This window comes from Lepisma saccharinum, chromosome 8 (genome assembly GCF_977018435.1).
Source record: "Lepisma saccharinum chromosome 8, izLepSacc3.1, whole genome shotgun sequence".
Taxonomy (NCBI): domain Eukaryota; kingdom Metazoa; phylum Arthropoda; class Insecta; order Zygentoma; family Lepismatidae; genus Lepisma; species Lepisma saccharinum.
Window position 1 is genome coordinate 21,010,211 of NC_139236.1, and position 27,775 is coordinate 21,037,985.

At 38.7% G+C, this 27,775-nt stretch overlaps 1 protein-coding gene across 1 annotated transcript in view; it reads right to left on the reverse strand.

Annotated features, from left to right (window-relative positions):
* The window catches only part of LOC145991697 (uncharacterized), a 69,021-nt gene extending 41,987 nt beyond the window's left edge, over nt 1-27,034 (reverse strand). The window contains exon 1 of the mRNA XM_083127755.1: nt 25,460-27,034. Within this exon, the coding sequence (XP_082983881.1) occupies nt 25,460-27,034 (1,575 nt within the window). The remainder of the gene's footprint in view (nt 1-25,459) is intronic.
* Nucleotides 27,035-27,775: the final 741 nt, after the last annotated feature.

Below are 27,775 nucleotides of genomic sequence, written 5' to 3' on the forward strand. Positions count from 1 at the left end.
AAAAGCCCGTTGTCTTGTATTCTCTTCTTTCTCTTTACCTTTCACTCCCGAATTTAATAAGTTAACAACAAACACCTCCAACTGCCACGAAGCAAGCGTGAGGCATTTAAATGCTCGCGTTTTTTCATTCCTTCCTAGAACAGGCCTGTACCCAAGATATTTTTGAAGTGGTTGGAGACAAATCCGAAAATGTGGAACAAAAGAGAACATCCGAAATGCTGTTGGATTTGTTGAATTAGGCTATTTTACGTCGATTTTCTGACACTTTTGGCTGATCGCGATGATGAGGATGAGTAACGATATGATGAAATTGATCAAGGAACACTCGCAAAGAACATCCATGCTCAAACCTGGATTCGAACCCGTAACCCACGGCTTCGTAGTGCGCTGTGCTAACCACTCCGTCCAGTTGGTCGACCCTGGTCGGCGAAATGCGGTTGGGATTATAGGATGTGACCACCAATGTTATGGTAGCATTATTGTACGAGCTAGTGCTAGCTCGTAGATACAATGCTAAGTGTACACCCAACGGTTAAAGCAATATGTCCATCTGCTTTGAATTGTCATTCAGTCTGTTTTCCACAGTGTCATGATAATGGGTTGAAATAGAAACGCAGACGTCAACATAAACTTCGCATGAAAAGAATTAATGACCCCGTAGAACAACGCAAGTTGTAGAGTAAAGAGAGAATGAAAATGGTGGTGAACAAATTGCCTACTATTATCTTTCCTAGTTGTAGAATTGTAGAGTTGCAATGTTACGGTCCAAAGTATCGGGAAAAATCAACTCACTGATAACCCCCTCCCCCCTATCCGACAATCAGCATTCAGCAACGCAATCGCTTACAGACTAAAGTTGTCACAAGGCGTACAGCTTGGTGCTTATTGTTTACGTTCAATTCTCAGAAGTATTCGAATATTTCTGTCTTCCGCAAACTAACAATATTTTATTTTTTTAGAAATGTTCTTGTACCAGCACCATTGAACAGCCGTGAAAATTCTATGGTTAGAAAATAATACATTTGTAAATGAAATGATATACATTAGCAATCATTATTAAAATGAAGAACATGTCTAAATGTGGGTTAACCCCCCACCCCCACAAATAAAACTCGAAACATTTTGGTAAATACGACTTAAGTTTGAAATAAATTGGGACAGGGATTTGGAAGAATGGACTGTCTCGACTAAATTAAATGTCTTGTAAACAGGCATCAATGATTATAAAACAAAAATTACAAGGACAGTTTACTTTCCCTTGGTAGATAAGGTTTAGCATAGTGCTGGCGCAAAGGTGGAAAAAAAGAGGGGAGAGACTACTCGCCCCCCATTTCCCCTTAATTTCCGCCACTGGATGGGGGCCTCGCATTCTAATCTCTTCCAGGGCGTCGCTATATGTTGCTACGCCACTGTTGAGAGAGGATTACTAAATTCAAAATTCCATCTTTCGAAGCGTCATACATGTTTTGTGCACTAGTTTTTATACAAGTACTTATTGTTAGTTGATTTAATTTATTTGACGTCGCATTTCTACCACTTCTGGCTAATTGCGAGGATGCAAACGAATATCAGAAATTAATGAAGGGACAATCACAGATTTAAGGTTCTTATCAATAGCAACCAATTTTCGCGACGTGTGCAAGTCGCAACTGGACGTGTTCATTGGCAAAATAGGGGTGACGGAACTATGTTCAGGAAGTGAGTTTCGTGAAAATTGTCTGCTGTGGAAACAACAATGAAATTTCAAACGTAGTAACATCACCATCAAAATACGTAGAGATGTTTACGAATTATGTAAGGGTACAGAATGAAAAAAAAAAATAACCATCCATATACTACTATATACGCAAACGGAACATATCAGGAAAGTATTCATTACGTCACATTAGTAGATAAACTTGTTTGTAAACCAGGAACTTTATTTTGGATCATTCACTTAAATTGGTCTCCTTAGTAAATCGTATAATCAGCACAAATGCACACAGCAGTAATCAGGATAATATTCACTAGTAATAGTGTTCACAATAAAGAAAATGTAGTAACTGAATGTTTTTTGGCATTCTGTATTGTATCGAGGGCGTTTGTAGAATGTGCAACAGGGACCAAAGCGTCACAGTTTTATTTGTTCCACTTCGAAACGGTTTGTTACGAATTGTAAGAGATATCACAAACACAACACAGAAAGCAGTAATAAACACAGCAAGCGAACCTTAGCAAGCAAAAGGCACAGGGTGGTTTGGTGAGTGTTCTACCTGCTTCCCCTCTCGCGTTTGGAATCGTACTTTCCAGCTAGTTTCGTTTCCCTTGAACGGACTTTACCAGTCAAATAATTTAGAACTCCAAGTTACTTGGTGACAAATAAAAAAAATACTACACTAATCCGAAAAAAAAATTACCTTACTTCACAGAATATAATACTAATATGATCCTTTCTTTAACATGGAATTATCATTACCCGCAGACTATATGAGTGTTTCCAAAGATCTGCTGCATATACCCTTTCCCTCATAACAAACATCAACTAAAAAGTAAAACACGAGCGTTTCTCTATTTGCAGTCCGTCATTGTTTACGTGTAGCACGCAAGGTTAAAGTTTCAGGGTTTGAATCCCAGAAAAGCATGTTTTTGCACTTGTCCTTTCTTGCATCATGATAAGATGTACAAATGTCTCAGCTCGACAGAATTCGACGGCAGAACTGTTCTGCTGCTTGCAGGAGTGTATGTTATCTGCTTCAGTAATCTATACTCCCGTGTTCCACCTGCCAGGCTGCGAGAGTAGTGCTTTCAATTATTTTGACTGGTATGCAATTTTCGCTGCTGGCTACAAGCAAGGTGTAACAAAATCATACCTCATGTGATATTGAATTTGAATTTAAAAATTTTGGGTGCGTCAGCACTTAGGCTATTTTGCACCCGTCACAATATACGGGGTCCAGCTCCTTACCGTAACTAAAATAGCATTATTACACTGTCTTCTTACTAAATTACAAAAATTTTCTGGCTTTCGTTAAAAGCTGAGGCTGCAAAGTGGAACTCAGCACACACAAGGACAAAAAACAGGACAAGACACACAAAATTATACTAGCCATAGTGACAGTCGCCAGAGCCTCGTTCGTCTGCAAAATGTAGTGTAGGGTGTACTACTTGACAATTGGGTGTACTACGTTGAAGGCCACCCCTTACACCCCACCTCAAGTGGGGATTATTACAGATTAATTATTCGTTAAAATTAACATCAACAAGATAGCAAACAATGAACTATGAATCAACGAAATTAATAACAGCGTTTGCTTTTCTTTGACGGTTTACTCAGGAAACTGACCAGTGATCCAATATTTTGTTCCCAGTTATTTAAATTCATTATTTTATTATTATTATTATTATTATTATTATTATTATTATTTAAATCTTGTATCTACAAAGAAAATTAAAAAAAAAGAAACATAAGGACGTCTTATTTGAAATTCTTAACCCGTAGCGTGAAACAAAGGATGGGAGGGACTTCGAAATGCAACAGTTAACTTTCGTACTTGGTTCTTGGAGAGAACGTGCGTAATATTAATTTAACGAATGGTTTGTCCAATGAATGATTAATAATTGTGACAGACAGGCGGAGCAAGGGGCGAAAATCCCGTGGATAGAAGGAAATTACTATTTACATTGGGAACCATCAAACGTGATGTAGTTACCTAACAACCACTGCATAGCCAACCCAAATCTCGACAAATTAAAAGTAAAAGCGAGCAAATGTAGAAATATTATGCAATAGATATTGGTCCATCATTCCCAGCTGAATTGTATCCCCAGACATCTCTCACAAGTGACTTATCAAAAGTTTCATCTCCACATGATTTTGCAAAACTCTACCTCTCCAATTCTACTTCCCTCTCCAGAGGTATACCATGTTCGATTCCCGGTGGAGGCACATAGTGGTTCGGATCTCACTTTAAAACTATAGGTCGTGTCCCATTTAACCGATCTGTGCATAAAAGTGAACTTAAAACTATACATTAAAAAAAACTCGAGAGATATTCCGATCTCCGCACGGAGTGCTTAGCAGAGAGTTTACGAAGCCAATGGTTACGGTTCGCATCAACCCCTGGACGTGGGTGTTCTTTGTAAGTGTTCCTGCATCAACTTCCTAATTTCTTCCTATCATCACTCATCCTCATCGTCGCGATTAGCCAGAGTGATAGAAAAGCGACGCTAAATAACAAAATCGAATCATTCCAGACACACACACACACACAAACAACATACATACACTGAAGAGACTGAATAGTAGGAAATGTTTTGACATTTTTTATCACAAGTATGTGTGTTTTACATTGAAGGTAACTTCAATAATGCTTTGAGATGGGCCCAAGATATGTAGATCCGTCAATGACAGTCATTTGTTTTCTCCTCTCTCTTCCTCCGCATTGCTTTTACCCGAGAACCGCCGTGTTGCCAGTTTCCTTCAGTGCTTCGTTGTCAAAAGCTTCAAAAACGATAAATATTACATCTCTACTTTCGATGTCTAAGGTTCATGATGATACAAATGCTTAGCATTGAATAAAGGCGACGACCATCTGTTCAAGAATGCTTAACATTTTGACAACGCAAGGAAAGGATTCTATTGTAATGAGCTGCTTGCGTCACCCACGCTCCGACCGCTCCCTTACTGTTGGACTTATGCACGTTGTGGTTCGCATACCACTTTTAATTATAGGTCAGCACCGATTAGCCCATCTTTGCATAAAGTAGACTTAGAACTCAATTTAGCGTGATCACAGGTTCCATTACCGAACATTTCGGTTTCTTGAAGGCAATTGGGGAGCTACGTGAAGTAGAGGATAAAGATTACAGGGGCAAAGGGATTCGATGTGCTGACCACGTGTCAACTTATAAGAAAGCCACTTAACAGGCCTTTGTTATTCAAGGCCGTTTCGCCACGGAGTTTTTTCATCGTAACTGTTATGGAGATGATTAAATTTATATAAGATTGGCGAGAAAATATTAACAAAACATCCTATTATTGTGTTTCACGCTAATCGGAGGTGAATTCTGTTACTGGATGATAGATGGGTGTTATGATATGTCAGCTGTAAAGTTAAGAACAGTGGCGTATTTAGAAGGAGTTTTAGAGCTAGGTAGTCTTATTTTTGCTCAACTTTCCTAAAAAAAACGTCAAATTTAGGAAAAGATGGCATGATCTAGGAGTGGTAAGAAGTAACTCATAATCCCTTTACTGCATTTGTGAGTACGCCATTGGAAGCGTGGGGAATACTGCTGCAAATGGAGAGGGTTCCTTACATAACGATAACAGGAGCGAGGTGTAATGAATGGCTTTCCTGCAAGAGCCTAAATGTCAACCTCTCTTCCACGTCCTGGACTCAGGGGGGGGGGGGGGAAGGTTGCCATTAGGTTATCCTAGGCTATAACCTAGGGCCACACAAAAATGAGACACTGAAGGGACAGAAGTGAAGACCATGGACTATTAACATTTCTTAATGTTGTGATAATGGCAAATTAAAACATGCCAAATCCTATTACTTGCTTATTTCGTGAACGAAGGACTATCTAGCGCTTAAATAAGTTCTTACACCATGACCTATTTTCAAACGTCACCTAGATCATACAAACAATATGTACCGATATTGTATCAATGTTTTAAACTTTACATGTTTTATTAGTACAGAGCATGCAGTTAGTGAAAATAAAGTACCATGATATCAAAATTATTAATAAAAATGTCTACAGTGCCCGAAAGAAAAGATAGCCTAGGGGCCCAAATTCTATTACTATCCCGCTCTGCATTGGCTGCATTTTGCAGACAATTTGGGCATTGACGTCTAGACTCACATTCAGTCTGTTTGTTGCGTACTGTCCAAACATTTTTGTCATTGCCCTCACATCAATTCCATCCTAATCTTAGCGATTGACCAAATGAATCAGAAGCGAGAAGTGAAATTAGTTAAATCAATCTGTAGATAACAGCAGAAAATGGCTGTGCCTTCCTCAAATTGAAGATTCCTATCGCAAATATATAATATAACATGAAGGATAGTATGAATGATGAAACAGATTGTTGGAACAAACACAATTTCATGTCAAGGTTTTCCAGAATGCGAACCTAGGACCCCGAGTTTTGTAACACGGTACGCCAACCATTCAGCCACAGAGCCGACCTGAAATACTTTTTTTATTATTATCTAAACCTCAAAATAATATGTTAATATTGAATCAATGCTTTTTCTTGTTCACATCACATCACCTACAAATTATCAGTGATTGAAGGGTGTGTGAGGCCCTACACATCGTTTTATATATTCTGTTAGATAGTCTGGTCATTGTTAAGAGACTAAACAAAATGCAGGACTACATTTAGAATATAATCGTTATATTTGCACCTTCAATCACTGCCACAATCACTGTAGATGTAATGCCTATAAAGTGTGTTTACAACACGCTCCGAAACGTTTGCCGGAATCATTGCAATGGGTGTGATTTCGCGCAAACAATTGTAGGGGAAGTTGTTGGCTGAATATCATCCAATGGTAACAGCCGCTGAGGCTCTAATGGTGTACAGCAAACTTGAACCATATTGGGAGTACTGCATTCCCAACTAGTTGCCCCCATGCAGACGCCACTGTTGCTTGTGTATATAAGTGTTCACTCACTTACAAGCGAAACCGAAACTCGAGCTCTCAGCGAGACAACTCCAGGCGCCGTGAAACAGATAACGGTTGAGCCACTGACGTTCGTTGGAACATGCATTTATACAGTCGTGGCGTCCCACTGCTTTGGTTGCGTTGAAGTATTTTGACAGGTGTCCGTATTTCGTTGCAGGATACATGCAAGACTTAACAGAAGAATGTTAATGATATACATATGATATAAAATGGTGATTAATTATTATTCGGAAATTAATAGACGATTTCTCTTCTGCAGAGTGTAAGAATGTTTTCTTCCGATAAAATTAATGACGAAATAGTAAAAAAAAATATTTAACCAGAAATCAACAAAGTGAATAACAGCCCTTGCTTTTATTTACCTTTTGATATATTACCAAAGCAATTACCGACCTTTTTTTTAATACTGCCGATACTGTGCGTAAATGCAGTCAGTACCCCTGCCCCCAAAATGATATGTTTACTGTCTCCTTATATATATATCTCTGCCTCTAATTAATTATATATTTGCCACGTAAGACAGATGAAACTGACATAGGAATTCGAACCTAGAATTTATTGTGTTCAGATAATGAGTCGACCGACATTTAACAATCGCGACGTCCTTTAACTTCTCCAGGCACAAATAGCCTAGATATATAAATTTACTTTCTTTTGATCTATAAAACACCCGATATTAAAACAATTTCAAAAAACATCTTTTACATATGAAGCAAATTAAAACTGATTTGTGAGGGCATAGGAGTGCGCACGTGGGTTGCCAGTGGTGCATGAACACCTCCAAATGCGTCCTCAAAAAATTAAGAATGTAGAGACAACCATTATAATAATGAAAATAATGTCTCCCCTGCTGTCTCGAGATTTGAATTTAATGGTCGGACCTTTCTAAAGTTAAAGCCAGAAGAGTGAAACGACTTGCAGCCAAAGATATCCTCTTCTCTAAATTTAAGCTGCTCTTGCCTATCCTCTTCTCTACTCTGCTTCATAAATTACAAACGTGTCGTGAGGCTAACGCTCTCTTCATTTTCGTCAGTTAATTTTTGAACAGCCTGTGTAATTTTACTTTTCCTCCTTGATATTTTGCTTTTCTGACAGTGCGCAGCATATCTTCAAGGAAAAAATTCTTCTAAATGCAACTCAAATTTCGTAAATTCTTCTTCGCTCATTCCCGTGCAAGATTTATGGTACCACTTTTTACAAAAACTACATTCTATTGCCCCCTCATAACAACGTTCCTTGACGCAGCATTCAAGTATTTTATTCCAGCCTATTTCGGCTGCTTCGTCCTGAGACTGAGAGATCGACTTTCGAACCATGTTTGCACCACTGACCTACTTATCGCTAGCTCCCTAATCCCTTAATCCTGTACAGTTGCAACGAAAGAGCCTGCTCACCCGATCAAACTGTACAGCTTTTTTTCACTTTCTTACGCAGGACACAAATATCTTACACACAAATAATCCTATGTCAACTTATTATTAACAAGATTTCTTAAGTTAAATGTATTATCTCAAAAAATAATCAGAAGGAACTCCCGGTACGAGGCACCATGTAGCGTTATACAAAATTGATTCGAAGATGAATTTTTTGTGGACTGACGTCAAAAGCAAAACAGTAAATAAAACCAACAGTGGATTTATATATATATATATATATATATATATATATATATAATTAATAGAACTGTGCTTTATAGGTGAGGTTTCAACATACAATATTTATACATCCAGGCCCAGGTATCTGACATCAACGGTTTATAAACGTTTTCCGGAATACGTTGAGGGCCAGCTTCCAGAATAGATTTGTTGAGATACAATACGATTTTTTCAATAACTCTTTGTACCGTACAGAAATTTATTTTTTCTTGTTGTAACCAATGTTGCCTACTACACATGGCAAGAAACTACCTACCCTGTCGTTATTTATTTATTATTTTATTGTTACTATATATTTTTAATTTCATCACTCCAGGCGTTAACTTCCTTAGCGCGCTTAGTAAATATACTCAACACTAAACACACTAATCAATGAACACACTGAAGCACTAAACACATGGAGGGAGTTGGGGGGAATATAAACCTGGATGGTGACTAAAATCCAGTTGTATGTCTTCCATCTTCCTTAGTTCCGCTGTCTAGGGGTCCCGGGTTCGAATCCCGCTCGGGCTTGGTTGTTTGTAAATGCCCATTCATCAATTTCATCATTTCATCCCTCATCTCCATCTTCGCAAATTAGCCAAGAGGCACAAAACGCGAAGTAAAATAAACTAAATCAATCAATCAATCATTCAGTAAATTCGACTCTATTGCTAACGGCCCCCATGGCTGAGTGGTTAGCACATCGTGCTACGTCGGCAGGGGTTCAGGGTTCGAATCTCGGCCTGAACATAGATGTTTGTGAGTGTCCAGTCATCAATTTTATCATATCATCATCATTCCCATTGTCGAAAATTAGCCAAAGTGACACACAAAGTGAAGTAAAATAAAGTAAATCAATCCGTCAATCTATTGCAGCTAACCTTCGTGGCGGAAAGGTTAGCACATCGCATTACGACGCTACTTCGGTGTTCCTTTGTGGATGCTTTTCATAAATTTCATCGTATCATTACTCATCCCCATAGTTTCGACTAGCCAAAATGGGTAAGAAAAGCGAAGCTACATAATAATAATCTAATCAAATCCACTTTATTTTGTTCATTTTTTTACCTTGCTGCATTCAGGAAGGAGTGGCTACGAAGCCAGAAGTTCTAATTTAGAATCATGAGTAAGGTGTACCATTGTGTTCCTTCTATCATTTATATCTGCATTCCAGCATTAATGGTCATTAACGATTAACTAAAGAAAAGCGACTCAGATTAACATTAATAGGCTATACGTTTAATTTTTACTGTCGCTTCATTAATGTGGATCATTTCACTATCCTAGGGGAAAATGTTACTTGAGCAACGTAAGGAATACTTGCATTCGAGGCAATGCAAGACATGGGAGGGGGATTACTAAATTTAAACTACCACCTTTCGAAGCGTCACATATATTTTATGCAGTTTATGCTACACTGAGAGCATTTTATTGTTAGTTCATTTAGTTTATTTAGCGTCGGATTTCTACCATTTCTGGCTAATTGCGAGGATGCAAATGAATGTTAGAAGTGGAGAAGGGACGATCAGAAACATATAACGCAAACCCCACAGAGGATGATTATGTATGGCAGTTGGCAGTGGCTGAAAACAAAAATAAAGTATTTAAATTTTTCCTTCCGAATTTTTATGTGCTGTTTTATGTGCATGCATTACATTTCAAGCTCTTCTTGGTGATTTTGTTTTTCTACCGACTTGAATATCTTTGGCCGTTATCTCTTTGTATCGATGTCACGGACCCAAACAGCACAGGTGACGTCACAGAAAGTACAGTAGTGCGTCCCAAATGGCGCAACGTTACCGTAATACGTCAACATATTATGCGCCGCTCAGTGTTCTGTTTTTTACGCCGAACAACCGATTGGGAATTTTAGGTTTGAAAATTAAAGCCTTAACCTCCAAAAGTATCATATTAATATGAAAGATTAATCTTAGAAAATGAAAGAAACTCTTCAACAAAGTTTTAAACTATATACGAATTGTAGTTATAAAAACCTACCGATTAAATTATATTCTTACACCAATATCCATATTTTGAAACATATTTTTATAGAAATAAATTACGGCTTTTCAACAGCACTTTTAATGTCAGTTAAAATATATTCATATTTTCAATCATTGATTGACGCATAGTCGTAACGTAATTTCCTGAGAAATATGGTGTGAAAAGATGAATTTCCCCACTTCTAAAGGTTCGACTCTGTGGACGAGTGCGTTGAGTGACCGTACACTCCGAGTTCGAGTCCCGTCAGCCTGGACGAGGCTGTTTTGTGAGTGTCTCTTCATCCATTTAGCATAATCATGATCCATCGTCGTGAATAGTCAAAAGTGGAAGAAAAGCGACATAAAATAAATATGAAATACAAATGGCTTCTAAACAACACTGGCCTGGAAGACGACAAAGCTTCGTATTGTCCATAAACTCCACAAATGAATTTCGCAGTCCATCACCCTCCCCCCACCCCCCCACTTCCCTTTTAAACAGGGGATCATTTCGTGGGCTTATAACTGTACAAATATAAGACATAAAATAGAACAAAGTAGGTTTCACCGGTGACCAGTAGCATAGAAGCAGCTCCCTCAATGCAGGGAAGGGGGAGGCTAGGGAGCTGGAAATGTTGTCTATGCCTTCAAATATTGGATAATTTCACGTACATATTTTTTTACACTAATAAACCGGTCTAAATTGTCCATTTTAACCCTAAATTGAGTAAAGAAAATTTCCTCGCTCGGCTCACAATGAGAGCTTTTCTTCATATAGAGTATATATGTTCTAAAATAATACTTTCGACAGAAGCAAAAGTTTAATGATGTGTAAAGGGTGTGTCGAATTGTGTTGTTCTCTTTGGCATACAATTCTCAACCTACGGCTCTCTGAATGCACAAATTTTAAACAATATTCACTGTACAACTTCTCTAACTGAATGTAATGTATTCGCTATATGTTATACGTCTAATAATAATAATAATAAATGCATGTTAACTGAATCAAGTCTTTTTCGGTGTAATGGGCTTTCGATCCCCTAGAAATCTTAAATATCGATCTTTATGTGTGAGACGAGACTTTTTGCCCCTGGAGGAAATCTGTCGACGCTAACTAAACAGATTGGTGAAACTTCAACTTCCCTGGGAAAGCCAAGGTTTGCCAAGCAGTTTTTCAATGAATAACACCATGTCAGTGTATGGAGTCCAATTAATTTTGAAAGAAAAGCAGAATGAAACGATACCAAAATTAATGAACAACCATGAGTAGAAAAATTGCGAAAATAATTAAACACGAACACTTTCAGCAGGAATAGAGGTTACATGGAAAGAACCCCTGCAACAATTCTATGCTGTCTTCAGCCGAAAAATATACGCAATGTTAGTGGTATAGGTGACTTCGCACACACCACACTGCGAGAGGAGGGGCCCGTGCCCCAAGACTCCATTCCGAGACCGGAAAGTGAAAGAAAGAAAATAATTATGATGATAGATTGAATTCTTGAAGTGCATCCGATTTGGAACACCTTTTATTAAATAATTCTGAATTTTGCGTACGTATTATGTGTGCCCATATTTCTATTATTCATTTAAATTATGAAACTAATTAGTATATTAATACTTGCTATTTAATCAAGTTAAAACATCATGACACTTTGCTGAATGAGTTGAAAGGTGCTTAGACTTAAAATGTGCTAAGGTGACAGAGAACAGGCGATTGGTTTACATGCTGTTAACGAACAGCGATATCTCTTTATATGTAATCATCACGATCTCTCGCACAAACACTGCGTCATAAAGGAAGCAATAAAGAAAGATTCTGCCGAACTACTCTCCAATTAAAAATTATGGCTACTGGAGTTTGCACTCAAATTAAAAATTAACCACTTAACTTATTGAATTCAGATTTAAGCTAAAAAAACCTTTTTTTTTTTCAAGTATGCTTTCAATTTCTTATCGTCGTGAGAACAAAAAAATGCAGCTTTTTTGTTGTTTTTCAAACTATGCTCTCTTTGAGATTCTGTAATTAAAAAACTTGTGGTCCAATCGGGACGAAATTTAAATACGTAGCTCTACTGGTTAATTTTTAATTGGAGTTCAAACTCGAGTCTCCATAATGTTTAATCCGACTGTAGACAATCATTCGCTCTCAGGCCATAAAGCAGAGAAAACAGGAATGGCATAGTCTCACTTCTGTCCGTACTTTCAAGCGGCAACCCTCGAATCAGCCACGAACGGCGTCACCAACCCCCTCCCCTCCCTTAACGTCCCCTCGCACTCAAGCAAGAAGCACAGCGTCGAAGATCCAATTGCTTACATAGGCCAATCTTGAAGGTCTCAAACAATTATTAAAATTCTGGTTTGAAAGATTGCGTTAATACTTTTTCACAATTTTCCGCAAAGTTTAGCTAAATCTAAAGAATAAACGCGATAATGGAGTCATGGACATCGTGTTTGTACCTTCATAATTTTGTCATTCCACCTCATTGTCTCGATTCATCCACGAAATAGACCAGCGGCGAAAAATAAACAAAATAGAAATAGCTATGTAGGGAACATTTTAATTGAATAGGTCGCTAATTCTTTCTAAATAATGTGACGTGTAGAAACGTTTATATTACAATCGAAGCAAGCAAGAAATATTATTTTGCAAAATTGAGGGGAAAACCGGCAATTTTGACCAAATATTTAGTCTAAAATTTCTACTAAAGTAAAAAGTTGTTAACCGTAAGTGGCTGCTGGGAGATCAGAATGTAATCTTGATTTATTTGGGAGATGTAGGAAATGTCTCGTCTGACCACCCACTTCCCCCAAGAACAAAGTGTGCCTGTATAAAATGAGTAGGCATAATAGTCCTTCCATTAATACTGGCCATGGTTTGATTGCATTATCTTTCAGACATCTGTATTTCAACTGACTTGCAAAAGCGTTTTAGCATGATTTTTCTTTTACATTTGTTAAACAAAGAAAACTGGGAAACATTGTTAACTGTTCGACCATTTCTTACATTAATAATACGCAAATGCGCGTAGGCGTGGAACTAAACGTACTTGCAATCACACGTGTAGGTACTTTAACTTTGTTTCGGGCGGGGTATAATACTAGGAAACTCATTAACATACATATACGTATTGCATTCTCCGTACCTTGTCCGGTACCCCTAGTGTCGTAGCGCCATGTGCTAACCAGTCCTCCACGGGGGCCTGCCGCGACGATATATCGCCTTCATGATAAATATCGCCAAATGTCGTGACTATATATCGCTGACACCTTATATGTCGCCAAATATCGTGACGTTATATCGCTGACACGATAGATGTTCTAAAATTTATTGACGATATGTTGCGCAACACTAGTAAGAACTAATAACCTGGAAGTTAAATTGGAAGTTTAATTCGAAAATAAACGAAAGAAGGCAAGGAGAGGAAATTTAAAATTACAAACAGATTTAATAAATGATTCAAATGTTCGTAGGTAAGCGAAGATTTGTGGCCACCGAGAAAAGTGAGTTTACACTGGATATAAAGCAAAACAAACAGCCCGATTATTTCTTAAAAGTTCTTGAAAGAAATGGGCCGGAGAAATCAGACCATCCCATTGGCTGGTCGCAAATCTGAGTTAACCATTTTTCAGGACCAAACTTGAAACCAAACCTGAAGAAAAGAAAACAGGCAGTTTCTGGATCCACGCATCTTTCAAATCTCCATTGCCGAAGTTGAAATTAAAAAATCGTCGAAGGGAATGTAAGGACACTTTACGTTTTGAAACATAAAAATAAACAAAACAAATTTTGCACTTTCATTTAGCGTATCGAACCGTACTCTTGGTTATTTGTTAGTTTGATTTTACAAGTAATCCTCTGCTCCAACACACCACACAAACACGTGGGGCCTCTCCGATGGCGTAGTGGCAACGTTGTCGTTTTGCCAAGAGGTCCTGGCACACAGTACAGTGGTTCGGATCACACTATAAACTGTAGGTCCAGTTCCGATTAGCCTATCTGTGCATAAAGTGCACTTTATTAACAATTCAAATCAACCACACATTCATATATACACATATTTGTGTGAAGTCAGGTAGAAGTCGTAGAAATAGTATAAACATATGTTTAAACGTTTTGGTATTATATTATCAAAGCTCAATTATTGTTTTCCCCTCCAATAATTCCCATCAAGCATCGTGTCACAACCCCCTCCCTCCGGACACCCCTGCCTCCAGTTTGTTTCACGACTGAGTTCACTGAAAACCTTGTCCGGTCAACTTAAGTAGCTGTTTTGTAGGGATATAAGAAAACAAATGCAGAAGTTATTAACTTTGAGCATCTCAAGAATTCTCAGAATTCAAGATTAAAGAATTTTTACTTAGAAATGCAGAAAGTGATTAAAAACAAATTCTCACGATAACTTATAACATGTGTTTACAAATTATTTATCTCGGTCAATAAGACTTACGAGCGAAAAATATGTGCGACTTCCAGAAAAGATAATAATGATTTGAGATTTCCCCGCAACATGCAACACAGTGGCGACAAGCGATAAAATAGTAAAAATGTACACATTTTTGTAAGTACTGTATACTGGTTGTATACATTCTGAAACAATAACGTCTAAGATTACATCAACTTCATACATTCTCTCTTTCCTTTTCCCTCTACTAGAAAGAACTTTTCGTTAAGCACTTTGGTTAGCGTAATTTGCATTGGATACCAAACTCTAGATTGAATTATTCTTGTAATAAATTGTTGACTATCAGCCAAGACATCAGAAAAGCGTCTTTGTCGTATTAGAACTTTCCTAATTTTACGCCTCCTCTCTGACAATTTTGATTGATTCCGACGATGAGAACGAATGATGAAGACAAGAAATGACAAAAAAATATTTAAAAATTTGTTTTAAGTCAACCTCTTGCAAAGATCGGACTCCACAATGTGCCTCCGCAGGGAATAGAACCTAGAACCCCTTGATTACAAGGCAACTGTGTTACCCACTGCACGATACACTACACAAAAATAAAACAGTCATTCCCAAACAAGGGGTGTATGCTTTATGTGAATAAAGTGACCTTAAAATTAAAACAAAAACTAAAAAAAAAAAGATAGAAAGCAGAAATAAACTCAAGGGGTTCAACCTTGAACCATTGGTGATGATATCTACATTCTGTCATTTGACATCTGAAACCTTTAGTCGATTTCCGTTGCGGAGTAAACGGCGTAACACGCTATGAAGCCTCAGGTTCCTACGTACCTGGTCAGGCGTGGATGTATCATTGTGTGATCCATCACCATTTCATGGGTTCGTCATTTATCCTCTTCGTCGCGATTAACCAGATAGGTAGAAAATGGGCGTAAAGTAGAAACACACTGGAACCCTTAGTTTAGTGTTGTATTGGCGATGCATGGAAACTGTAACCACAAACATTCGTTCGTGTATTAGACGACCAAGATTTGAAATGTGTGTTCCTTTTCGAAGAATTCAATTGCTACTTTTTGCACAGAAAGGCTATTCGAGACTGAACCTACAGTCTAAAGTGGAATCCGAAACACTGTACCACGTGTCCCCACTGGTATCAAACCCGTAACGCAACCCCTTGATTACAAGGCGACGCTATCGTTTTCCAAGACCACAGCAAAACGTCCTTTTGCTGTATACAGTCAACGGCAAAAATTATAGCAGGCAAGATATCAATAATTTTCCTCCATTATTTACTTTCCCAGACAGGGCTTTTTTTAAGAAGCTGTATGACGATTCCGATCCTTGAAAATCACATTGAGGAACACAGACTTAATTAACATAATGATGAGCAATTTGTCTATTATTACATTTGCCTTCGATTGTGCGCACAACACAGGAATTCTGCATTTATCGCAAGTTACACAGGAAGAGCGAGAGAAACCTGGGAAGTGCTTTTACATATAACATCTAAAAGCAACACCGAGTTGTTTCCCCACCCCCCCCCCCCATCCCTTGTCTGCGAGGGGCTTAGTGGGCATGGTTGCCACTGCTTCAGAAACACATTCAGGCCGTGTGGGAAGAGAGAGAACTAATAACGCTCACTCCCGTGTTCTCTCAGCATTGCTTCACGAAACGTATAACAGAAATATTTTCAATTTAAACTTTGTAAACCAACTTTATGCTTTAATGTTGAAAAAATAACGTTATTTAAAAGCAGCGAAGTTAATCATAAAAGATGAGTGTCTGGCAACCTTAGATACCGATAGAAGAGAAACAAGATCGCCTGCTTGACAGTAAGGTTGTCCTGTCTCCTGGTTGCAACGTTGCAAACGCAAGCTGCAGAAAATGCAAGCTCTTCGAAAAAAAGTTTAGAAAACACCTTTTTTTATAATCAATCGGTCTACAAACCGAAGGCAATAGCAATTGAATAGAATGGCCATATTTTCACGCAACAACTTTACTTTTTACTCTACTTTTTTTTTGTCTGAGAGCGTACCGGGGGTGGGGTCTGTAGACTCCCCTAATACATTAGCAATATTCAAAGAAATTTAAATGCAGTATTTATTCATTCATTCAGTATAGGTTATATACGCGTGACTTACAAAGTACGAAATTACCTTACATATAATTTTGTTGTGGATTTGTCACATTTTACATTGTTATAACAATTTTCTTCTGCGATAAACAAGTGCTTAGCTTTCCTTAATTTGTCATTGAATATAAGTCAACTAAGGGGAAAACAGAAATCCTCAGCATTGTACGTACCAACATGTGACACTGACGACACCACACAAAATTAGATAAACTTCATAATACAACGACCTCGTACTCTAAACCAAACCAATGCAATGCTCAGGTTATAATACCAATAATATGGCTACCGTTCCAAGTATTTTTTTTTGTGAAAGTATTGTGGATTGTGTGGATTAGTACGAGGTGAAGGTAACTAATTTGTACCGTCTGGTTAACCACGACGCGGATATGAGAGGACGTGCAGAACGGAAGAAACGGAATGTTTCCTGCAAGTTATCTAAGGTTCTGGTCAAATAATCGTCTGCAATAAGTGAGAAATAATTCCAAAGGGCGGAATCACAGCCTGATTAACTGAAATTGCTGTTCACTGCTTGCTTTCCTACTCAATAACATGCAACTCGCTATCACTACAATTCACGAATGTTGAAGAAAAGAAGATTTAAATAAGATAAGGCATTTTGCCACCGCAAACTCGTGCACCCCAAGGTCCGGGCTGAGACGTTAAGGCAAAATAAATTCATTAAATGAAGGGCTCGAGTGTAAAACATGGTAAGTGACATCTTACCATGTACATCTTACACGTACCATCTTACAAAAATGATCAAAATGTCACAAACAGTTCAATCTGTTCTTTATACTTAATTTTTTGCGATTTTCTTGTCACTTGAAGTGAAGCGAAGGAAGGTTTTTCACCGTAACACTGGATTGCTCAATATCCCTCGAAACGATCTCCTCTCAGCGGATGATAGTGCATGAGAACTATTGGGAGCGAAGAGGTCCAAGGGCAAGGTGCAACGGTGGAATTTCCACAACAATCTCTCTTTCAAAAGATCATTAACAGATCTACAGCAATAGCAACGTATTCACAATTAAAGTGAAACAAGAAAGGACAATAAATATAAGAATGAAACCTAATTGATTTATATTAATAGCAAAACTAAACACAATGTTTCAAGTGTTACGCCGACATCCGTGGAGGAGTGGTTAGCATAGCGTGCTACGACGCCTGAGGTCCCGGGTTCGAATCCCGGCCTGGGCATGGTTATTTGTGAGTATCCCTTCATCGGTTTCATTGTACATCAGCCATTTCCATCTTCGCGATTAGCCAAAAGTGGCAGAAAAGCGAAGTAAAATAAACCAATTCAATCAATCAATCTTTCAGCTGTACCATAATAAAACAATTTCATCAATTTTGAAATTAATTGACATCTTTAACCACTTAGTAAAGAAATCAGTTTGCTACTTTATGCAAATCTGATATTTATGAAAGTAAAAAATAATTCTTTAAATGTATTTAATAATGTTATTTCTAAATATTTAGTGATTTAGTAATTAGTAATGTTGTATTTAATTACGTATACATATTAGCGCGCACGTACGTGTAGATTAAGATCTTTGTAAACCTCAACCAGTGATTTCACACCATGTACACGAAGCAAAAAGAAGAAGAGTCAGTATTGATTGATTGAGTTGATGTTTTAAGTCCACTTTATGCACAGTAAGGCTAATCAGAACTGGACCTACAGTTTAAGGTGGGATACGAACCACTATGTGTCTCCACCGGGCATCGAACCCGGGACCCCTTGATTACAAGGCAACGACGAAGAGTCAATATGATGATGTTACACCCATAATCTGCCTTCCGTTCCAAAGATATGGGCCTTCCTGATTGTTTCATGCCCAACGCTGTCGCTTTGTAATGAAGGGATTCCGAGATCGAACTTTCATGCCTGCTTGGGGTAGATTGATCAGAGGCTCGAATCCCACTTTAAACTGTAGGTCCTTCCCGATTAGCCTATCATGCAAAACGTCGACTCAAAACAAAGTTAAACCACAGATGAATGTGGTTTGACCAAATTTTTGCTTTGACACGTACGCCATATTAAACGATGAAACAACATTGACCCCCCACCCTTCACTCATCCGTTTTGCTTTGTAGTTCGCATGTATTGACTTCAATTATATCCTACTTAAGTGGATGATGGACCAAGTTTGATGTACAGATATTACCAACGATGGCAAAAACGAAGTACGTAGTGACTAGCAGCTAATGCAAACGCAATTTTGAGTCTGTAACTTTTCCGAACGCGGGATGAGACTTCCTGGCGCCATTCTTTACTCCGCAGACGCTGCCAGCAAGGGAGGCCACGAAGCAAGTTGCACAGAATTATAAAAAAAAACGCGTTTGGTAGAACCTGTCCCGCTTCCCGCGCTAGGGAGCGCTCGACAGTTTCGGTGCCAATGAGAAACGAGGAAAAAATCGTCTGCTGGGCAGCGAGGAGCGAATGGAAGCCAGAAGAGAGGCGCTTACGTAGACGCTGTTGCGACGTTGCGTATTTTAATTGGCTGCCTGGCTTTGACTTTCCCCAGAACCGAGAAAAGCCAGGGAGCATCTAGCGCGGGAAGCGGGACAGGTTCTACCAAACGCGGTATAGTTATTGCTTGTGGCGTTCTGAAAGACCACTGTGGAAAGTAAAGGAACCCACCACAGAGTGTTTTCTTTTTACTTTGTACAGTCAACAGCAAAGAAATGGTAGGAAAATTGTCCATTGCTATCTTCATTACTTTTTATTCTATATCCTGTGCTGTTTTAAGGAATGACACTATGTTGGTTCGAAGCAGGCATTGCCCTCTTCATATTGACGTCATTATTTCAATTCAGTACCATCACATTGTGTAATACAGACTGAATGAAAATGGTGGTGGACAATTCGCCTACTGTTTCTTTCGCCGCTGAGTGTACAGCAGAACTATTAAATACATTTATAAAATGATCAGAAAATACTATAACTTTGGATCAATTCGTATTTTCTTTAAAAAAAAATCAGCCTGAGGCTATCCAACTACTCTTCTTTAGCCAACATATTTAAAGACGCTAAAAGCATGAAGCTTGTACAAAATTATGTAACGAGATTGCTAATTTGAAGCAAGTATATATGATAAAATATTTTGAGACTCATTTTAATCAACGCAAAGTAATGTTCATTTTCTGCAGCGACCAATTTATTCGTCCAACAAACTTATGTAAGTTATTTAGATAACTATCCACTTCTACTCGTTCCTCTGGACCGGCACCAGAAGGCAGAGTGGTTAGCACATCGCGGTACGACGCCAGGGGTCCCGGGTTCGAATCCTGACTTGGGCACGGAAGTTTGTGAGTGTGCATTCATCAATTACATCATATGATCACTCATCCTCATCTTCGAAAATTAGCCAAAAGTGGCACAAAAAGGGAAGTAAAGTAAAGCAAATTAATCAATCAATCGTTCCTTTGGGGCAGGTAGGAGATTCAGTTCAGACGCGATTGAGTAATGTGCAACGGTTTCACCCCTAAATAGAACCGAGACGTAGTGCGATAATATTTTCTTTCGCCCATCTTTTTGTTAGATGTTTGACTATGCATTATGGCAATTGCCAGTGAGTCACTGATAAAATAAAAACATTTAAATATGAAGGATAATAGCAGGTTGACGTGTGAATATACAAAATTATTAATTTGGAGTACCTAAATGTAAAATCGTCGCAATTAACAAAACAGGAAGAAAAGCCACGTAAAATATACAGTGCGTTCAATTTAAAATTGAACCCACCGGAAAAGCATCATGAGAGTAAGTATTAATTTCCTTTTCAATTTCCTTGCCTCTAAGTTCCACACCAAGCTACGTGACTATTCAGCCGTAGTGTTACCATTACAAACATATAAATGCATTGCGTTAGGTATTCGTAAATGGGCGGACTGCGGTACAATTTTAAATTAAACGCGCTGTAAATAACCGAGTATAAATAGTTGTTTATTAACTTCGGATTTTCCTTTTGTGTTGCTTTCGAATTTAGAAACAGTACCTGAATACTTTCTTCCGAAAGAAGCACTGCACAGGCACACAACCTCCACATGTGTACATAAGTATAAGTGTGTGATTAGAAATTAAATATGAATGATAAGAAACGTTATACTTTTTAAAGATGGTGGAGTTATTGATTTACCGTTACTTGAAAATTCCGGAATCTCAGTTATTGGCAACAACGAAATATCGATATATCGAAAAGGTACCTTCGTTATTTTCCGGTACTTTCTGCATCTTTGATGTAACCGGTAGTTCGAGATATTGAACCAGGGTATCTAAAACTCACTCTATGCTCGTAATATTCTGAGACTGACTCTTGCAAGGTATAAGTTTACTCTCCAGCACTTGAAATGAGAAGAGAAAGGAAAGGGGGGGGGGGATTTCTCGCGCCCATAAGCAAAGATGAAGACATGGGACTGGATCGCAATTCTGCCATTGATGGCAACAACTAGGGTGATGTTCTAGCCCCTTTTAGCCCTAGTAATGAGCATCACCTCACGTCACGAAGTCTCCGGGGTGTCACTTCGCGAGGTTTTCTTTCTCCTGATAGGAGAGGGAGCTACTTTTTTAGTTTTACCGTCGGGGCAAAACGAGCCATCTGGACAAAGCCTCGGGTTCGAATCTCGAACGTCCCCCAACCTTTACGTTGCAGAGAAAGCAATGGCAAATGGGCGCGGTAGGAAGAGAACCAACGAAACGCACGCATTCATGTAATATAAGATTTTCATATAAAACGTTGTTAAATGTTTAAAAACTCATACTTGACTGATCGAAATCAAATTATTTCAAGGATGGGGTCGACTTCTCAACTGATCACTCTTTTGGTTTGCCTCTAATTATGGTCATCCATTCTTAACTTACTTATTTCTTTTTTCCATTGCTTTTGAAGTGGAGATGAGTGAAGTGTCAGGAAATTTCGTTAGAGGACGCAGTTGAGGGGACAAGAAGTGCCAAAATTTGAGGGGAGGCAACTACCCACGCCCCCATAATCGCCGCCACTGTGTATAATCCTATTCTAGTTAATATTATTAATAATAATATGTTAATGTAATTGCCCTTGTTCACCAAGAAGTGATTCCATGGCTGATGGTTACTGTGGCACGATATTTAGGGAGTGGCCTCGGCTGGAATCTACGATGGAATTATTTTTTATGTAATCCGCTTCGAGTTAATTACTTCATTTCCTTGTTTTTAACTTGCTGGTGTATATAGTGCACCGTAAAGCAGGCAAAATTAAAAAAAATATCCTGAAATGGTCACATAAAGGGGATATATTTTGTGCTGTTAAAACTATTGATTTATTTGGTTTATTTTACTTCGCTTTCTGCCACCTACGGTTAATTGAGTTGAGGACGAGTGATCATATAACCTAATGAAATTGATCAAGAGACTCGCACAAACAGCCAATTTCTGGCCAGGGTTCGAACCAGGGACCCCTGGCTTCGTAGCGCGCTGTGCTAGCCACTCCGCCACGGAGGCCGGTTGCTGAAACCATCGATATCCGTTATCTGTACTCGAAAATATGACCTCTAAATATCGATATACTGAGAACCTACATTTTCGGTATCTTCGGTAACCAACATAAAGTACTCTCTTTAATGGTGACATTCATTTATATCTTGTAAGGTTGAAGAGTAGAGGCACTAACGTTAGGCCCTACGAGAATATTTGTGCGCGTCTGAATTTATTTGCTCTCATCTACCAACCACTTCGACTCATTGTTATATTTATGATAGAAACGGATGATTTTATTTGATTTGAGTTGATTTAGTTTATTTTACTTCGCGTTTTGTGCCTCTTGGCTAATTTGCGAAGATGGAGGATGAGTGATGAAATGATGAAATTGATGAATGGACATTCACAAACAACCAAGCCCGACCGGGATTCGAACCCGGGACCCTTGGCGTCGCAGCGCGATGTGCTAACCACTCGGCCACAGGGTCGGGCTAGAAACGGATGAAAAACGCCCGCTCTAGTAAAGGCGATTTTATTATTATCACTATTAATATTATTATGGTTTGTATATATTCTTTGCCCCAACAGGCAGCGAGTAGCAGAAGGGCGATTGAGTTGTGTAGAAAGAGCCACAGCTGATGACCGAGACGCACTGGGAAAACATCCCCCACCCCCCTTTTTTTCAGAAGCGTGCGGTAAAGGAAACTGAGCAAGCACCACTTGCGTTTGTTTTTTTTTAACATTTTTGTTCATGTCTTTCAATGCCTTTAACACCTTAGAATGGAATTAATTTCTACAACATATTTACATGTGCAGACCTTTCAGTTCTCCTATTTGCAGTGGTATTGCCTGCAAACATAAACCGGCTCGTTCAGCCACGCGGGTTAGCTGATCGCGTTACAAGGAAGAGACTGAAGCTTGACGCCCACTGAGACGCGGCGAAACATGGAAATTTCCGGCAACAGATCTGCTGTCTGCTTCTACTTAAATCAAATGGTGTAACGCCCACTACAGTGAAACGCGCGAAACCGAAGCACGAAAATTTTGGCAGGCTATGTTACAGATTATCGCCCACTGAGACGCCGGAAACGGGTCTGTCGTGTTCATTTGCTGAGTTTCTCCGCGTCTCGGTGGACGTCATGCTTTATGCAGTACTTACATGGTCACTGTCCGTCCCCCTTCACGTTAAATAAAAAGCGATTCCAGGCCCGTGTTTGTTATAATTAGCCGAAATGGAAAATTGACCCGTCGTTTGCCTATCACGAAAAGTCACGCCCCTTTCCCCCTTCCTATGGTTTAGCTGTTTGACTGTGCATTCTGGCGAATGTCAGTGAGAGAAGGATACGCTTAAACTAATATATTAGTAAAACATTACTCACATTATTCACAGTTTAGAAGCATATAAGATCGTCACGGTTAACCCAGTACAAACAAAAGTGCCATAAAATTACTTAGTATAAATAGAAGTAATACTTAATTTGTCTAAAGTTGCATTATTTTCATAAAGCTTATCCCTTTTGCGTTGATTCCCAATTTAGTAAAAAAAAACAAAAACGAACGCACGTTCACCCCTCATATATTTTTAGTTTTGAGTTTGTATTTTAAGGCCACTTTATGCATAGATAAGCTAATCGGAACTGGACCCACAGAAGTGCAGAAATGCAGGACGTTGTCTGATTGCAATATAAATACAACTTGTAAGAAACGTGATACTTATTACTTGACTTACTTGACTTAATTCCTTTCGTTCCTATTGGAACATAGGGCATCCACGAAGTGTCTCCATCTCACTCTATTGCATGCGATCTTCTTCATTTCTTTCCAACTTTTCCCCTGTTGTTTTCCTTCTTCTTCAACAGTACGTCTCCATGAGCTTTTGGGTCTTCCCCTCTTTCTAGCACCTTGAGGGTTCCAGTAAAGTGCTTGCTTTTCAATTGTGTTGTCTGCTTTCCATAGTGTGTGTCCTATCCAGTTCCATTTTCTTCTTTTAATTTGGTTTTTAATCTGGTCTTCTGATGCTCGTATCCAAAGTTCTTGATTTGTGATTACTTCTGGCCAATGTACATTTAATATTCTCCTGAGACATCTGTTAATGAAAACTTGTAATCTATTTGTGATTTCAGTTGTGACTTTCCAGGATTCTGCTCCATACAGCAATACTGATTTAACATTGCTTCTAAAAATCTTTAACTTCGTTTCTGTAGTTATAATCCTACTTTTCCATATTGGGTAGAGTTGTACAAAGGCCCCATTTGCTTTCTTGATGCGTTGTTTTACATCTTGTTCTGCTCCTCCATTTGTTGCAACTACACTTCCTAAGTAAGTGAAATTGTCTACATCTTCTAATATTTCATTTTCTAATTGAATGTAATCTTGGATTCTTGCATTTATTCGCATTGTTTTAGTCTTTGATTTATTTAATGTCAGTCCGAATTTTTTAGCTTCTACAACCAGATCTTCCAATTTAGTTTTTGCATCTCTATAAGATTCTGACAACAGACACACATCATCGGCAAAATCTAAATCTTCTAATCTATCCATAAGGCCCCATTGCATTCCTCTTCTTTTTCCCTTTACGGTTTCCCTCATTACTGTATCTATTACGAGAAGAAAAATAAGAGGCGACAGAATACATCCCTGCCTCACTCCAGATTCTGTTTCGAAGGGTTCTGTAACATCTCCTTCATGAATAACTTGACTCTTGTATTGTCGATATGACTCCTGAATTATCCTTATTATCTTAAGTGGTATTCCAAACTTCTGTAATATTTGCCACATTTTTTCCCTTGTTATAGAATCAAAGGCTTTCTCAAAATCTACAAAGATGGTATACAATCTAGTATTCCATTCTATGCATTGCTCAATGATAATCCTTAATGTACAGATTTGATCTGTGCAGGATCTACTAGAACGAAATCCTGCTTGCTCTCTCCTAATCTTGGCTTCTACTTTATCTTGAATGCGATTTAATATAACCCTAGTTAGTATTTTACTTGGGACCGATAACAGCGTGATTCCTCTCCAGTTATTACAATTTGTCATATCGCCTTTTTTTGGAATTTTTATTATAAGACCTCTTTTCCAATCTTCTGGCATTTTCTCTTTTTCCCAAACTGCCGCCAACACTTCATATAATATTTCTGCCATCAAGTTCACATTTACCTTCAAAATCTCTGGTGGAATTTGGTCTATTCCAGCTGCTTTCCCATTCTTTTGTTGCTTAAGTGCTAGTTTGATTTCCTGAATTGAAGGAGGAAGGTCTGAGATTCTCATCTCTGTACGCTCTTCATTTTCTTCAGTTTCTTCAGCCTCACTCTCTATTTCTCTCGTTCTGTCATTTTCTCCGATGTTCCTATTTAATACCTCTTCAAAGTGTTCTTTCCATCTCTTCATTTGTTCTTGTTCATCCGTTAACAGCCTGCCATTCTTATCCTTGACTGGTATATTTTTCTTAAATTGTCGCTTTGATAGTAAGCGTGTTGTTTGATAAAGTTGTTTTAAATCACCCTTACTTGCTGCTTCCTCTGCTACTCTTGCTTGCTGTTCTATCCAATTGCGTTTATCATTTCGAGCACTCTTCTTCACTTTTCTATCAAGCTCTTTATATTGTCTTTGTAGCGAACTCTTTTGGGTTCTTGTTTTTGCAGTGTTTAATTCTTCCTTCTTCATTTTTCTAGCTTTAATTTTATCCCATGTGTTCGTTGACATCCAGTCTTTCTGATTACTTTCCCTATATCCTAAAATGTTTTCACTTATTTCTATCAAATTATTCTTGGTCTTCTTCCACTTTCTCTCTATTGTATCCTCTTCTCTTTCTTCTATATCTTCATCTTGCTCCATTTGAAAACCTTCAAACCTGTTCCTAAGTTCCAATACAAATCTATTTCTTGTATCTTTATCATTTAACTTTTTCAAATCAAATTTCTTTCCCATTTTTGAAAACTTTTTACATGCTGCCATTATCCGAAGTTTAAAGACTGCAATTACCAAGTGGTGATCACTACCAATATCGGCTCCTCTTTTATTTCTTACATCTAGAAGGGATCTTCTCCATTTACGGGTAATGCAAACATGGTCAATTTGATTTTCTGTCACATGATCAGGTGATACCCATGTCACTTTATGGATATCTTTGTGGGGAAAAACAGTTCCACCTATGATCAGGTCATTTTCTGCACAAAGATCAACAAATAACTGGCCATTTTCATTCATTTCCCCCAGTCCATGTCTACCCATAATATGCTCTATTCCTTCATTATCTGATCCAATTTTTGCATTTATATCTCCCATCAAGATACATATGTCTTTCTTATTATGTACTAGTTCTTGGTGCAATTTTGAATAAAATTCCATTTTTTCTGTTATGTCTGAAACTTCTGTTGGGGCATAGCATTGTACTATTTTAATGTTTCTCACCTTTGCTTTGAACTTCGCAGTTATAATTCTTTCAGAAACAGGGTTCCATTCCAATAAACTTTTCTTTGCTATCATACTCAAGAGAATACCTACACCATCCCGATGTTGTTCCTCCTCTTCTCTTCCTGAATATAGGAATGTAAATCCATCTTTAGTTCTCATCTCTCCAAATCCTTTCCATCTTGTCTCACTGATCCCCAATACGTCCAACCTGTAGGCCTGCATTTGGGCTACTGCTTGCTGAAGTCTACCACTCTCTCTTAAAGTTCTCACATTCCAACACCCAACTCTCGTTTTCCCTTTCATGCCAAAAGTCGTCATCTTAGAGTCAGTCCGGCTATTCTTCGTGGATGTTTCTTTAATAGTGGAATTTAAGGTGTGCGGGTTATTAACCCACAGCACCCGATCTTGGTGGTAGGGATGCTACCTAGACCTCCAAGCAGGACGATTTTCTGTAGGGGTTTTCTCCCTTAACCTTTGAAGATCCCTCTTCACCACAAGGCAGTGGTTTTCTCTTCATTACTCCCAAGAGAATGGGTTGCCTCTTCCGCCGTTTGCGCCGTACCGAAGGATTCCTTCTCTGCCGCATCTGCCGTTGAGGACTTCGCCGTAACCCTGGCAAGGGGCCCTTACATGGTACTATCAGCCGGAGCCAGCTGAACCATGGTTTTTTAAAGAGGTGTTACTCCTCTTGGTTCATCCGCCTCCTCCGCCGTTGAGATGATCGTCCATCTTCTTCCGCCTTTGGAGCCGTTGACCGATAGGTTGCTTCTTAGTCTGGCTCCTCTTCACTAGCCTGCCCGGCATGGGAGACCCTGCCAGTAGCTATGCTACCGCCGGTATAGCCTAGTGAATCATCAGAGCACGCAAGCCCCACCACCAACTACAAGGTCCTGCAACCACTAGGTGGGGTGATACTCATTACGGCTGCTGGAAATATCAATATAGCAGACCCCCAAGTATTGGCATCAAACAAATATGTTCTGCATCTTCGATGTGACCTGTATTTCGATACACCGAAACCTGGTATCTAAAATCCATAACTGGCTGTCCTACGCATTT